Source organism: Larus michahellis, chromosome 6 (assembly GCF_964199755.1).
Source record: "Larus michahellis chromosome 6, bLarMic1.1, whole genome shotgun sequence".
Classification (NCBI taxonomy): Eukaryota; Metazoa; Chordata; class Aves; order Charadriiformes; family Laridae; genus Larus; species Larus michahellis.
The window spans coordinates 12,331,617-12,346,942 of record NC_133901.1 but is presented as its reverse complement, the minus strand read 5'-3'; the positions used below and the strand labels follow the sequence as shown (position 1 = coordinate 12,346,942).

The window sequence follows — 15,326 nt, the reverse complement described above, 5'->3', positions numbered from 1 at the left end:
TTGCCTTAAGAATATACTGGCACAAGATGCTTCTGAGCAGGTCACTTCACTTCTTTCACTACGACAACGCAAATTTGTGATTGGGACAACAGCCAAATGATAAGTCTCATTTGACTTTCTGTGTGCGAGAGACTACTCCAAGCATGGGGTGGAGGTGGTGGGGAGCAACCAAGCGTACCACTCGTCTGACAACGAGCACGCCAAGCTCCATGCAGAACTACTCCCTCTTTGACACGCATAACCTTTGAGAGGACCCAGATATAAAGAGTGGACATACTTATCAAAATCCATTAGGACGGGTTTTCAGAAGAGAAATGGCACAATGACAGCAGAAGTCATGGTGATTTGTTTTACGTCCAGGTAAACTCTACCCTTGCTCTGGTTCTGCAAGCAACCCTGTAATTCGCAAGATGCTGCTCCCTAAAAAAGACTGGCAGAGATCCGATCCGAACAAGTTTGTTCCCAGTGTGAGTCTGAGGCTAGCGACTGGCAGGCTGCAGAGAAGCTGGCACAGAAAGCTGAGATTTCTCCATGAAGCTGAGGAAAATCTACATGTTCTGGTAAAGTTCTTTTTATTTACAGTATTCTTCTTTTTGTACATACCTATAGCAACATCAAAAATTATTCACAAAGCTTAACTGAATGTAAAAATGTTCTCATCCAACAGTTTGTCCTATCAATATCTGTGGAAAACGTCAACTGTTCTCATGCAGCAACGAGATTGTCTGAGCATTTAGTTTTTCTGGTAGAATTTTAAGAAACCACCTCAAAACATGTACACAGATACTTACTCACCTTTTTTCTGAACACCATTAGGCACCGAAGTTTTATAGAATCAAACTCAGATTTGCTTTTAGAAATGTGAATTGGGGGAGGACGAGAAGAGATATGTAAGAACTCGATCTCCTACAGGTACGTAGCAGGAGTGCAAATTTAGAAGTCAGGTGCTGTACAGTTTTGCATTTACAATACCTGCCTCAGAACTTTTTTCTCAGTTCAAGCAAAAATATATTTGATTGAATTTTATAAATAAGACTTCACTTCTGAGGTACTGATATTTATCAAGTTCTCACATATTTTCACTTTCCCTTTTGTTCAGCCCCCCAAAGTCCACCATGAAAAATTTGCAGAAGGACATTAAAAAACTGCCAGTCGCTTACTGCAGTGCCGGGGGAGAAAGTGTCAGGTGCTCACTTTTATTTTGTCTTTCAAGCGTGGAAGAAGTTACATGAAATATATATATTCTCCTTTGCAACCAAGTGGTAACAGTTATCTGATACATAGCACATTCAAATTCCAGGCCAAACTGTGGTCACATTTTCTGACACAAGTAGTTACCTTGGAAAAAAGTAAGGCTATCACAATTTGACCTTCTGATCAGAAATAAAAGATTGAGATACTTATCAAAATTGGTTAGCAAAGTTACAGACCTCTCTTCTTGCTGCAGCCTCCCTGAAGTTCAGTGTAACAAAAGAAAGATTTGGTTTAAGACAGCGGCTGCATTCTTTAGTGTGCCTGTTAGTGCTATGTAACTTTAGTGTTTGGAGATCCTGGCTATTAAAACTACGGTCTAAACTGAAATCAGAGAGTAGACATGGGAAGAAAGCAAGACCCCTGAACTGCATGAAAGACAGCCCCTTGCTGCCCTCGTTTGTTTCTACACATATTCGACCGTGAAGCCACCGGGGTCTCACATTCCAGCCTAACCCTACACAGTCGTCTTCATTGGTACTTGTATTTTTTTTTTCTCCACACTTACAGGCACAATTTCAGGAACTTATGGACAACCCAGGCTTCTGAACGCAGTAAAATCCCATCGCTTATTATCCGGGTATCCAAATCCATGCAAGTGTGTATATCCGCATATATACACAAAATCTGTAGCAATATTACTGAGCTAACAAAAACCCAAACCCCCAATTTTTCCATCCCTTCCCCAACTTAATGCATCCAGCTGATATTTCGTGGAAATAATCTGTAAGTCACTTAACTATATCTGCAGGTAAAGGATGCAAAACAAAAGCAATCCCTTAAGTCACCGCTCGCCAGCTCCTTCTGGTCTCTTGAAAGCCTAGCTTCTGCAACATACTGTTTGCTCTATCCATAGTAGTGATCAGCAAATACTTATCACCGGTGAAATAAGGTAATCCTTCAGCAACTATCTGAGCAAGCTCTTGGCTACTAAAGCAATAGCTTATGCCTGTGATACTGCAGCCACCTGCTCCCTTCCAGAAAAGTCAACAGTCATGCTAACTCTGCAGTATGAGCTTTTCTCCTGAAAACGTAAAGAAACCCAAAACGATCCAGTCAACCCATTCCATGGATTTGAGCATGTCATCAGTACAAGGTGAACCTCATATGGCAGTAAAAAAACCTATTGGACCTTGTCAGTACAGAATGCGCTGCTTATAATTCAGGGTCTACTGTCTCCCTCTATTTTTCTCTTTAAAAAGGAAGTATAATGTAAGTTAAGCTGAAGTTCAGAAATGCATATATTTTACTTAAAAACATTCATCTGTTCAAAATTCAAAATAAACTTTATGGGATACAACAGTTTGGTTTTTTTTTTTAAATAACATTTCATTCAAACTGTATATAATTCATTGAAGTATTCGTACAGCAAACAATGGTTAACCCTTGAAAACCTGTAGAAAAAGATTTTCACACAAAAAAAAGGAAAAACAAAATTGAGGTATCACACCCACACACATTCACCCAAGCACACGCACGCACGCGAGCACACCCACACACATCCACACACGCAGGCTGCAGCAAAAGCAGAAAATTGTAGGCCCAAAAGGAAAATGACTGATTGTTCTATCCGAAAGTCCAGGTAGCTCAGGAAAAAAAAAAAACAACAAAAAAAAACCAAACAAAAAAGCCAAAACAACCCCCCAGGAGTCCTCTGAGTAAAGAAACTACCTCAAGAAAATTCTCAAGTGCACTGGAGACCTGATCATTTAAACTGTTTCTGCAAAGCAGCTCCCTGCACCTGAGAAAAATGCAGCCCAAGGTGACTTGTGCAAATATAAGGAGTCAGGAACATCTCCTGCTCTTCCTTAAGTAGACATGAGGGGTGTCCATAGATTCAATTAGTCTTTGATCATGCAAGATACTGCTGGAGTGCTGTCTTCGCCCTGCAATAAAGGAACAACCTGTTAATTATTGGGGTTTGGCTTTATCATCAACAGCTTCATGTAGGAGACTATGCGTTGTGCCAGCAAGAGAGGGAGGATGGACACGTCAGGTAGAAGGAAGCCGCCTGGCTGGCTCCTTCAGTTTGTGAGAATCTAGCCCATGGTACAGAAGTGCTCTGCGTGGGCTGTAACAATTTAAGAACCCACCTTGCATTTAAGAATAAGCTGATCTAACCAAGCGTAGTAGATGCTCAGCATAAACTGAGCAACTTTCAAGTCTGGTGGGGCTTAAGATGTATATTCAACCTCGTTATCAACACACCTTATAAAAAACCCTTAAAAGCAACAATTGTGAAGCGCAATCACTTTTCTGCAATACAGACGTACCATGAAAAGCAGGTCTTTGAGCTGAGAAATGAAAGAGGTGTCAGAACTCAGATCATGCTAGAAGCACGTTAGTCCTGTCAGGAATACCAGCCCCACCAAAAACATATAATGAGGTGAGAGGGAGCCAGCGTAATACTGGAATTTATGTAATCTAACATTGTGCAACATTTTTGTTAAGAAAAAACCCCCTCCCAACAGTCTAGGTTTACAGTTTCATCATCACTTCAGCTAATTCTGTGTTTCCCACCACCTGAAGTGAGCTTTGCTCTCTCTTTGTCCCCTACACCTCCCAGCCACACTATCATGACCTTGACAGACTTTTCCAGGACCCAGTACAACTCACCAACCCAGAGGAAGATTGATTATTTTTTCTTCCAATTTTCCCACTACGTTCACAAAGTCTTATCAGCTCATCGAGGGGGCTGACGAGGTGGGAACAGGGTAAACCGTGGGAGCAGGTGGCCAGAAGAAACAGGAGGGACAGAGACTTGCAACAGTGCCATGCACAATCACCTCCCTGTCTCTTCAAACCAAGGCCTAAGTGCTGACAAGCAAGGCCCATTTGCCAGAAAGTACTTTTAATAGTGTAAGGTTTTTTCCTGTTTCTCAATAGGAAAACCCTATTTAGCTTTTCTGTAATTTTCTGAGCCTGCTTATTGATATCTGCGTGGTCCTGATTACCAGCTTCAATACTGAGACTTTGGCATAGATTCTAAACTGAGAAGTCCTAACTTTACTCCAAAGATGTCTAAGAATCCTGGAATATCTTTCATAAAAACAAGAAACCCAAATTGAATGCATTTTAAAACACTGCAGTTTTGAGTTGTGTTGTGTGTGTGTGACCTCTTCCAAAAATCAGATCACCTCTTTTAGTTCATGAAAGAAATATGGGTTGTTACTCACCGCAGGTGGAATAATTGCAATAAGTTATCATAAAAAACCTGAAAAACTGTCATTAGCTATTTTGGTTCTATGTGTTTCTGAAGAAGGTAGATGATCTGTGTAGATACTATATATGAGTAACAGAGAACAGGTACGTGGAAAGTTACTGTGGAGCTTAATTACTTTAAAATAATTTAATTGAGATTAGCAATTGTGTGATCCTGTATTACCTTTTCAATTCATAGTGCAATGTGATGGTTTACCATTGTTCCAATCCTCTGGAACTTTGTCAGTTGTCCAAGGTTTACCCACTATTTGTGTATCAGTGAGATTTCAGAAAGGATACTCCACTGATTTAGAAGATCTTAAGCGTAGTTATTTTATACTATTGAGAACTTCAGTACTCCTGAGCAACACAAAACCTGCTCTTTAAAGAAGCGTTCACCACAATTTCTTTATACACCGTAAAACTCAGTGCAATGATAGTTTTTCTGTGGATTTTTTTCAATAGTCAAAACATTTTTTAAAAAAATACTTTTTTAATGAAAAGTAAAGATTTCCCTCTAATAATTTTTTTTAACTTTTCCTTATACTCACTTGTCACACAGATTTGGATCCGATGACTGACTTAATTTATGTAAAATATCTACTATTCCCATGTCTCGTAGTTTATCTTGGCGTTCTTGTGAACCTACAACAACAAATCACATTCTTGGGAATACCACCAAAAATAAATGTCTGCAGAACAGAAGAAAGGAGCAGTAGCAGAAACCATCTTAAAGGAGGGGTATGGAAGACAGTTCAGTTAGAGCAAGCAATGGAAACACTCGGTCACTTGTGGCTGCCTCCCAAGGGAGCTCAAGTGTCTGTTTTTGTACTCGTGTGTGTACGTTTAAAGAAAAGAAAATTTTGGAGGCAAAAATCTGAACACATTTTATCCTAAAGTAAGAAGCTTGACTTCAGTTGGTTTATTCTCATCTCTCTGATTGGGATGCAGAGAATGTTTAACTGGAGGTGTGGTTTTGAGTCTGATTTGTAGCACCGTATAATGTGTAGAAAGCCACCAGGAGTACAGCCAAGTGTCACACGCTGAATGAAGTTCTGTCATCTGAGAGATGTGGAGGAACTTACACAGTAGGGTAAAAAAAACCAAAACCAAGTAGAGACACTGATTTCTTTGCTGAGGAGCAGCACAGTCAACTTGAGGGTCTGTAAATCACCCATCTAAGAAAGTCCTCCTCCCAGCCCCACCATTCCTCAGTGCACACCACCTCCCACCACTCCTCCCCTTGCCATTTCTTCCAGCACCACGCTGCTGCCCCCACCTGTCCCCTCCACCCCTCAACACAAACACACAGATTTTTCTGTGCAGCAGCAGCCTTCAGCTCCCTCCTGGTCACCTTCCATTGCTACAGGCCATGGCTCTTCTTAACTGAATGCCTTCCCCGCTACTGCCAGTTCCACCCACAAGTCCTTTGACTGGTTTCAGAGTCTCACCACCCAACCCATTCAAGTCATCCATGCTGGGGCAATTTTTTTTGCAACAAACCCCCTTTCTAATACATTTACCCTCTCCAGTGAACCTATTCCCCACAACAATGAGTTTTCCAGAACCTCCTTAAGACTTGGAAGCTCCCTTACTAGGATTCACTTTTACTCAAATTGTTTGCAGATTTTACAGAAACGCTACAGGTGGAAACCTCTCACTGCATGACTCACCAACTCCTATTTATTGACCCACTCTTCTCGCATCTCCTCCTCCTGCCCCAGAACAGCTCTCTACACTTTCCTCAAAGTCTTCCTGACCACTCTCACTTATTTCCTATTATACCTATAATGGTTTGGATCCCACTGTGCTGTGCACTGCAAATATCGATTACTATGCCACATTTGATCAGGACAGTAACTTGCATATGCATTAATGATGAGGCTTTCTTACCTTCTTCTTCATTCCATATGAGATTAGATATACAGAACATGGCAGCAAGCTGAAGTTTAGCATTTGAATGACTCTAAATATAGAAAAACAGTACTTAAGTTTAGGAGAAGAAATTCAGAAATTCTCAGACTTACATTTTGGCATTCATCCTGTAATAAATAAGGTAGCAAAGTTGGGAGTAATTCCTATCCACAACTTCTCTCAAAGATAGTACCATAACATAAGGCACTTGAGTAGTGTTCAGTCACTTCCTTCCAAATATTTACTGAGGTCTACATGATATGCCTTTTCCAAGATCATGAAATGTTTTCCATGTGGATTTGTTACAGGAATTGCTTAACTCACTGTAACATTCTTATGGAAAATAACAACTGGATTTTCCTTTTAATCAGATCCTCAGTACACCTCCGCCATATTGAGCTGCACTACATGACGTCTTAAACACAACTGGGTAGGTGAAAGTTAAGTGCATGACACTGAATAATTTACACACCAAAATGCTAAGTACCCTCTTTTCATTCCTGCAAAAGACCAACAAAAAACCTTTAAAATTCCCCATACCATGTAGTACTTGATTTTCTGCAGGATGTCATCATTGGTCATAATCAGTTCTTTTGCTGTCGTTCCATCTGCTATATTGGCAAGTATACATAACGTCTGAAAGAGAGAAAAACTGTTACTTGGCCACAGATCACATCCCATGATTTACACAGCTTCCTTGACAGCTTTGAACTTGTGACAAAGCATTTCTTTAATTAGTATCTTTAATCTGGAGTTTCCAGCTTGCTTAGATCTGGGGCTAATGCCAAAGAGTCAACAGCTGTGGATGAACAGCCCTGGCAAAAAACAAGTCGTTGCCATTTAAAAATAAAAAGCAACAGTCATTAATTCATTTCAACGAGTAAAACTAAGTCTCTCATGGAAATACGCAACATATAGAAAAGATTAAATACACTGGAAAATAAAGCAGTTTATTCTCTATCAGCGCTAGGGAAAAAACCCAAAAAACAAATACATCCAGCTAGTTCTTCAGGCAAGGAAAAGGAAAGACAGAGGCCCATCTGCTGATCTAGCAGAGTAATAATTAGTTTTCAACAAGTCTAGTCACACATCTTACCTGCCGAGATAACTCAAACTACTAACGCAGCTGCTTATTTCTTGCAAATTAGAGAAGCCATCCTACAGAATAACCTTGAAGGACTAGGCCCATTTTGCACTACATGCACATGGCACTGAGACTTGCACAGGCAGCTTTCCTGCTTCTCAGGAGGCGCTGGGACACACTCTACAAATTCTTTCCCAAAGAGCTGTGGAAGAACTTAACCAGCTTTTCTTGGCATGCAGGGATGACTACAGGAGGACGCCAGAGAATGATCAGCACCCGTATGATGCCTGTGTCTAAGCTGCACTGCACTCGTGTCAGCAGTTGCCAAGATTTATTACTTCCAAGCTGTTAATTACATACTGATGAGCCAGACAGTGACAGAGATAAGCACTGTCCTGCTAGAAGTGTGGGCTCTTGTGTGCAGATAGGCCATACTGGATGCATGACTCGATTCTGAAATAAAAGCAAGCTGCTGATCACACCACAGGGACAAAGAAAACGCTCTGTGTGTAAAGGCCCCAAACCCTAAAGGCTATATATATATTCAACCCTCGTCTACTAGCCCTTTCCGAGAGTATTTCTCAGGTGCACTGATTCTCCTCCAAAATAATTCTGAGAGGCTCGGCAAGGTAAACAACCTTCTATTGCAATGAAGGCCGTTCCTGTTACTAGAACTTTACCAGGAAGAACTATTTAGAAAGACACAACTGCTTAATCCTCAGCTGTTTCAGAACCATGCTATCACTAAACTTGCTATCTATTAAGAGTCTTTTGGGGTTTTTTTTTTGCCAATTTTGTGCTTAAGTAGCCAGAAAAGGTCTGTTTGCTTTCAGCCCATTCTTCACTGAGCAGAGATTTAGGCCAATCTGGATTTAGCTGTATTTTCACACTCAGTTGCCATGCTGTTTGCTACCAACATCTATCCTAAGCCAAAGCAACACTCTGGACTCTCCCACAGCTTCCTGCTGCCCCCATTCTTCATCACCACATGCCCTGTATGAGGAAGAAACAGGGTTCTCCAGCTGGCTGTCTTGTCCGTCAAAAGAGTTAGTTAGGCAAATTCTGCCCATCTATCCTCTTACTTTTGCCTTAGCATCTCCGCAGCAGGTATCCTGGTACGCTGGCCCCCTTAAGCTGCCACCAAGCCAGGGATGTTTTTCCCTAGTGGCTACCTCCTCTTTCCTTCTCCCTTTCCTCTTGCATGTTGCTTTTAAGTTTCAATTTGTCAGGGCATGTCCCTCCCCACTTTTTCCTGGGCTACACCAGCATGCTCTTTTCCCTGCTATGCCTCTCCTCCTCTAATCACTGCTGGCTCCCGCAGCCACTCAAGAACAGCCAAGTTACCACATCACCCAGCAGAACACGTATTACTGCCAGCGAGGAGGCGATGATGGTATTCTTCATCACTGGCTGCTCCAATGGCTGCAATAGGAGCAAATAACCATGATGCTTTTCCCAGTGTGAAATATTGGCTTCTTTCTCTTTCCTTACTCCTGCTGTGCCCTTTCTGCCATGCAATTGCCTGAAATTTAATCCTTCTGCTCTCACATACAGTGGCCTCCTTTTGCCAAACCTACATTTAAAAAAAAAAAACATTCTGAATTCAATTCAAACACATTTGTAATAATCCATTAGAAAGAAGAGCATTCTGATAGGAAATAGTTATTCATGTGACAGATCTCTGTAGAATGTTCACAGCACATCATAATCCCAAACAAAGAGAGGAGTACGCATTCCTAGCCATTTCTTAAATTGTATTCTGCCAAGACAACATGAAACAAAAAAGGGTACCTGCTCTTTGACTTCTATATTGTGCTCCCCTTCCAGAATGAGGGTCACTGCTTGCATGATTTGCTTCCCATGAGTGCTCATTATATGGTCTATGTGCTGCCAAAGCAATGATGAAATACAATCAGCGTAACTTTCCAGAAGAAGGCGGCATTCCTATTTGAATTACTCTAAGTACAGAGTAGCAACCCCTAGCTCCTAGTGAGGTCTCCCAAAACCAAGACCTTATCACAGCAGAAACACTTCATAATATTCCTCTTCATTTGAAGCCTGGTCTTGTTTGAGAGAGCATGATATGGGCCTTAGTTCTGACTTCACTGTAACCTGTAGAAGAGACACTGGTTTCCCAGTCACATGGAAGCCAGTCTGAAGACTGAATCCTGCTGGACCCAAGCTCTAAGTCTGATGCTGCAGTTCGAAAGAACCACTTCTCTTCTGATAATGGGGATATCAGAGAGAGGGAAGAAAACTGAAGTTCCTTATCTGGTATTTGCTGCTCTTACTGGAACGCTATGACCAGGTCCCATATCCACATTTCAAAAGTCTGAGAGGGTTCAGAGAAATAAGCCACATACATTACTTATTGTCTACGAAAACTGCCTCAACTTAAGAGACTTACAGGTAAAAGGTCATTTGATCACAGACTATAAACACCTATACTAGAATAAAATTGATAATTAGGAGTAACAGAAAAAGATGAAATTAGATCTACTGGAATAACTGATATCAAAACTCAGGAGTGACAGCAAACAGCCACCAGAGATTACCAGCACATGGTACGCTACAATTTTTTAAGATGTTAGGGATTTTTGTAGGACTTCTTAAAATCACTAATAACAAGACTTCATTCAAGAGCTGCTGGATGAGTTATTCTGGAGTGAGTTTTGGGTAGAGAATGAGAATGGTTGGTTCTGGCTCTAAAACATACTACAGAAAGTAGGTGAAGCTGGGACAGAGTTTCAGATGAAGAACACCTTCAGTGATAATGAGACTCTGCTGTCAAGAGCTCAGGGTGAATTTAATGAATGACTGGTTATTAAATATCTTTTCACATTAAGACAGAACTAATTTTCTATGAAGCTTATTGAGACTCAACGAGTACAAATATCAGAAGATTTTTTGCAGTGACCTTTTTATGGTAGAAACACAATACGTGATAAATGCACAGTAGAGGCTTCGTGGTTTTTTTCCCCCACAAAAATGTTGGCTTGCCAAATGTTTGCTGCATGTTTTCCCTCTGTTCTTCACAGGGGATTACCCCTTTCTTTTCCTCCACCAATATCTCTTTCTCCCTGTCAAAAACAATTCATGGGCTTACATTTTCAAACCATTTTATTTCAGTGTGTAAAACGAACGTATGCATTTTGTAAGTGCACAGTCCCACAGTCAAATTCAAAAAGCCAGTAGTATCTATATAGTTGGATAAGAACAGAAATATTTCAAGTGTCAAGAAAGAAGAAACACAGGTATCCTTAAGATATGTACCTCTCCACACGTTGACTGACAGTGCAACCCTCTTATTGTTGTTCTGCACAAGTTTCATGGAAAGACCGTTAGGAAAATAACTTTGCTGAAAGCTAAATGCAATGGAATTGGACATTAAATGTAATTGTCTAGCTCTGTATTTGATGATAATTACAAAGTTCCAGTGGATGTAGAGTATTCTTTCAAATGTTGTCTTACAGTAATTTGTCCATTTGGTTACAGATACCTGAATAAATCCAAAGGCCTCAGTTTTAGCAATATATCGAACAATAGTCTTAAACAGAAAAATAACGTGTCTTGCAAAAAAGAAAGAATTCATTTGTTTGTAGCTCTACTTACTGGGCGAGTAGACAGAAGATTCCTAAGCAGTCCCAAAGTTTTCATCAGAACATTTACATCAGAATCAGAAAGCAACTGGAATAACTGCTCTGTACTCAGACCTCGTAAGATGTCTGATTTGATCTTCTGTTCCGCTTGAAATGCCATATTCTGAAAGAGACAGAAATTTTTTGCTTGTTTTTTTACCTTAAACTTGGGCTTTCACTCTTTCAGTAGACTATTACCTGCAAGCATATATCCTTGCTAAAATTAATCTTGCAAAGGTTATAATTTATGAGGAACTGCTACACAGTGAATTAAATTTCCTCACGCTCTTACAGGTGACCTGGTTATTACCTGCTTTTATTTGTGCCCTGGCATGCTATTGACACTACTTAACTGTTTCCCTGAATGATCTTGGCAACCAAACTGGTATCAGAACTGAAAAGTTTATTTTATTTTATGGACTAACTGCTGAAGTGTTTCAGGCTGATGCTGTTCTCCTTCTGTAGTCAAGTGGAAAGACAAGCCAGGTTTCAGCTATGTTATTTTTAACAACAACTGATGAGTTCTTTAAGTTACATTCACAAACGTTTTAAGGAGCAAAATCACAAGTCATACTTAACCAGTGTGGTCTACTTACCATTAAAGCCCAAATGCCATTCACTCGCAAGGCAAGATTTTCGCTCTGTGTTAAACTACATAGAAGTTCTATGGCTCCTGATTCTAAAATAGGCTAGAATGAAGACAGGGAGGGGGGGAAAGTCTTTAAAACATCATTTAGATTGATTAGACATATATACAAATGTAAACATAATACAGAGAAGTCTTGCTTATATCTTGGTTTTGGGTTTACAACATGGCACACACACAGACATGTGGCTTATGGATGCTTTCAAATCTAATATTTCTAAATATTCCTCCACTTTGCATAAACACTATTTTCTTTTGGCAAGGATGTTTTTATTACATGAACCCTGCGGCCTGATAGAAAATTCAGCATTTCAGTCCAAGCACTACCTGCAGTATGAACAAGAAAGCCCAGGGGCCAGTGAACTCTGCTTGGCCTTATTTCAGCTAATTTTCTGTCTTGCAGACATGACTCAAACCACCAAGATCAATTGACCAAACCAAGGTAATCCGAAGTGCCCTGTAGGAGCCCACAATCTTGCAAACATTTTCTGTAATTAAGAAATATTTAAGACTTAGGGAATCGATCCATTGCTCTGAAGTATTGATATGTATGTATGATCTGTATGAAATACAGATGTTGCAGAACTTGGGAACAGATATCCTGTATCATTCATTTAAGAACAATAAAACCCGCAAGACTATGCCAACATTTTCAAGATTACAGCAGTAATTCTCTAAGACAATGGATCATATTGCCAATTCTTGGTTTGGTTTCTTCTTGCTTATGGATTTTTTAGATAGTGTTTTACAAGTAAAAAAACTCTCAAATTTCATGTCTACTTCTTTTTAGATTTACTACATTTAACTATTCAATCATATTTAACTGTCACAGCACTGCAAATAGATGATTTTTTTTTTTATTCACAAGGTATCAGTGATACAGTCTGCCTAACGTTACAGCTCTGTAACACTTCACAAGCAGTGGCTACCAACTAAGATACCTTTATGCTTATTGAACCAGTGTAGAATGTAACTTTTGCCTATTACCTCTCCTTGTTTCTGGGTAAATACTAACCTCCTTGCTTGGAGAGAATTCCAGAAGAAGATTGCATAGCGTGGAAGATGCTACTATGAGAATTTCATTTGGAGCATTCTGTAAAACCTGCAGTAACAAAGGGGAGAGTGAGGAATCTCTGTTAACATGTAGGATAAAGGGATCATTTTGAAACGGAATACCTGTAATGAGGCTGCAGTTTGATATTCCATACTTTAGGAGATGCTTTGATGCTCGCAGCACAGACCCAGACACTGCTCATTCAACTCAATGTGATACACGTCACGTGTCAAGCTGGAGCAACGCAGTGTTATTTCACGAAGCCAGATTTGACAGCTTTTAGGTCCAATTTAAAAGAAATCAGTGGGAACAGATGCCCTCTGCAAAGTGTGCATGTGCTGGCAGCTGGAATTTGGCTCTGCAGCCACTCTCTCAACAGAGCGCAGGCTGTGTCCTGCAGTGCACCTCTGTGCCACGGTTTACAGAACAGCGGAGGAAGCTCCAGGAGGAGCCTCCTCAACACTTCTGTACCTCCTGAAAGCACAACACGGCAAATCTCATGACCATCCTTTCAGACAAGCACGTAGCCTGCAACAAGTTCTGCTCTCTCTCATCTCTGTGGAACCTCCAGCGGGACCAATCCATGCCATCCTTAAACAGAGCATCTCTCTTGCACGTTCTGAGAAAATTCAGAGAGGAAACAGGCAAGGAGGATACAACTGCTCCTCCAGCAAAGACAGGGGGAATGGAGGGGTTCTCCTGTACCACCTTTGGTTTCAGAGCAGTGAGCAAACTGCAAACATTAACAATTACTCCGTTTACAGCGGCTTGCACTGAACTACACAGAGGTAAGTCATAGAATTTTAGACATTTAGACTTAGATGGCTTATACAGCTATACATGCTAGGGGAAGGAGAAAGGACTTACGTAGTTGTTATTAATCTAGAACAAAAATTAATTTATCTTTATTTAATATTACTTTTATTTTTCTATTAAGAATAATTCTTGACATTTTGGAATGAACATACAAGTTTCTGACTTCAGCTTACTTAATACAAATCAAAATGAACAACTGCCAGCAGCTGCATTTACACAGAAGTCTGAAATCTGCTTTTTTTTTTTTCTTCCCACATAGCTCTCCTTTTACACTAGTTGTGCTTCTTCAAGCAGTCCTGTCGTTTTTGTGGCTTGTATTTATGAAGCTTGGGTGTTTTCATGTTTGGCCTTTCGCAAACTCTTAAAATATTTAAACCATTCCCCCCCAGGCCCCTTCAGGTGATGGTCATGAGTCCTGAATCATGGGATTATTACACTTTAGTGATAGCACAAAAATTGCACAATCAAATCACCTCTGACCTCCCAGTGAGACTAAAGAAGTAGACATCCATGGATCAGTATCACGACTCACACACCCAATCCAAGGATGAATGCTTAACTTGCAATAAGTGTACTTATAAGTATACAGTATACTGTTATAACATTTCATAATAAGTATACTGTCAGAAAATAATTTGCCCATCATTTCTATCATGAAACTGTAGAAAAAAAGTAGTCCGATACTTCAGGGCCTCTAATTCCTGCAAGCAACATCAAAGGCTGAGAAAGTTCCTTCGCCTGCAGCCAACAAGATGGCCAGAGAGCGCAGTATAACCAGGGAGTCAAGTTTTCCTAAGTCCGTAACTTGTGAGAATTACCACATAAGCAGAACAGAGAAAGTCAGGCCTGAATGAAACGTCAGTGAGTAGCACACCCAACAGGCGTCTACTTCGTATTGAAATACCACTGCAAATAACCAAAGGATCTCCTGACTCCTGATCCTTTACTTCCTTCCAGGCTCTGGAGTGAAGCTTTGGACAGTCAGCTCGCCTAACGGCCTCCTTATCAGGCTCACCAGCTCACTTTCTCTGCTCTGGCTATTTTACTTCTGAACAGAGAGTCAAGCTCATTTCAGGTGATTCTCTTGGTGATTCCCATGGATGTCAAATACTACCCAAGCTTTCAGGCTTCTTGCTAGCAGACTTTGTTCCCCATTTTCAAAGTCTAAAAGATGTTGAAACTGAGAAACTGGTTTATTTATCTGCACTTAATGACAGTCACATTGCAAGATGAGAGATGATATATACCTTACACACTTTGATCTCACACTTTAATCTTGTGGATAATTGCATTACATTGAAATGTGTCTTTTTAAAGGTCCTGCTGAGCTCTTCGGCTTCAGTTTTAGAATCTGTAATGAGATCTAAGACGTAGAGAATTACAGCAGAAAATGCAGATCTAAATTCTCCTGTAGGGCTTATAGACGAAGCCTGAACTGTGCCACCTAGTCTGAGCCTGAAAGTAGAGGATATATAGTCCTCCCAGTGCCCTGTGTAAACATTAGGCATAACTTAGCCTCGCTCCCTCATCACTCAAAAAAAACCCAAACCAAAACAAAACCAAAAAAACCCCAACAAAAACCACAACCAAAAAATCAAGCACGAACCACAGTCCTCTCTGCTGCTGCTTGGCTTCTCTTGATTTATGACTCTCTTAGGAGGTCATGGAATTTTGATTTCTAGATTAAGATTCTACAGAAAGGCATGTGAATTGAACAGAGAC

At 40.4% G+C, this 15,326-nt stretch overlaps 1 protein-coding gene across 9 annotated transcripts in view; it reads right to left on the bottom strand.

The window, feature by feature from the left end:
* Positions 1–555: 555 nt before the first annotated feature.
* Positions 556–15,326, bottom strand: part of ARMC8 (armadillo repeat containing 8) — a 74,943-nt gene continuing 60,172 nt past the window's right edge. For 8 of the 9 annotated variants that reach the window (XM_074591996.1, XM_074591994.1, XM_074591995.1 and 5 more), the window contains 8 exons: positions 12,750–12,836; positions 11,685–11,777; positions 11,063–11,212; positions 9,242–9,337; positions 6,907–7,002; positions 6,346–6,418; positions 5,004–5,097; positions 556–3,137 (listed from right to left, as the gene is read on the bottom strand). In XM_074591996.1, coding sequence (XP_074448097.1) covers positions 3,104–3,137; positions 5,004–5,097; positions 6,346–6,418; positions 6,907–7,002; positions 9,242–9,337; positions 11,063–11,212; positions 11,685–11,777; positions 12,750–12,836 — 723 coding nt within the window. In that variant the 3' untranslated portion in view covers positions 556–3,103. Of the gene's footprint in view, positions 3,138–5,003; positions 5,098–6,345; positions 6,419–6,906; positions 7,003–9,241; positions 9,338–10,365; positions 10,531–11,062; positions 11,213–11,684; positions 11,778–12,749; positions 12,837–15,326 lie in introns of those variants that run through there. The other variant, XM_074592000.1, reaches the window with a different exon arrangement.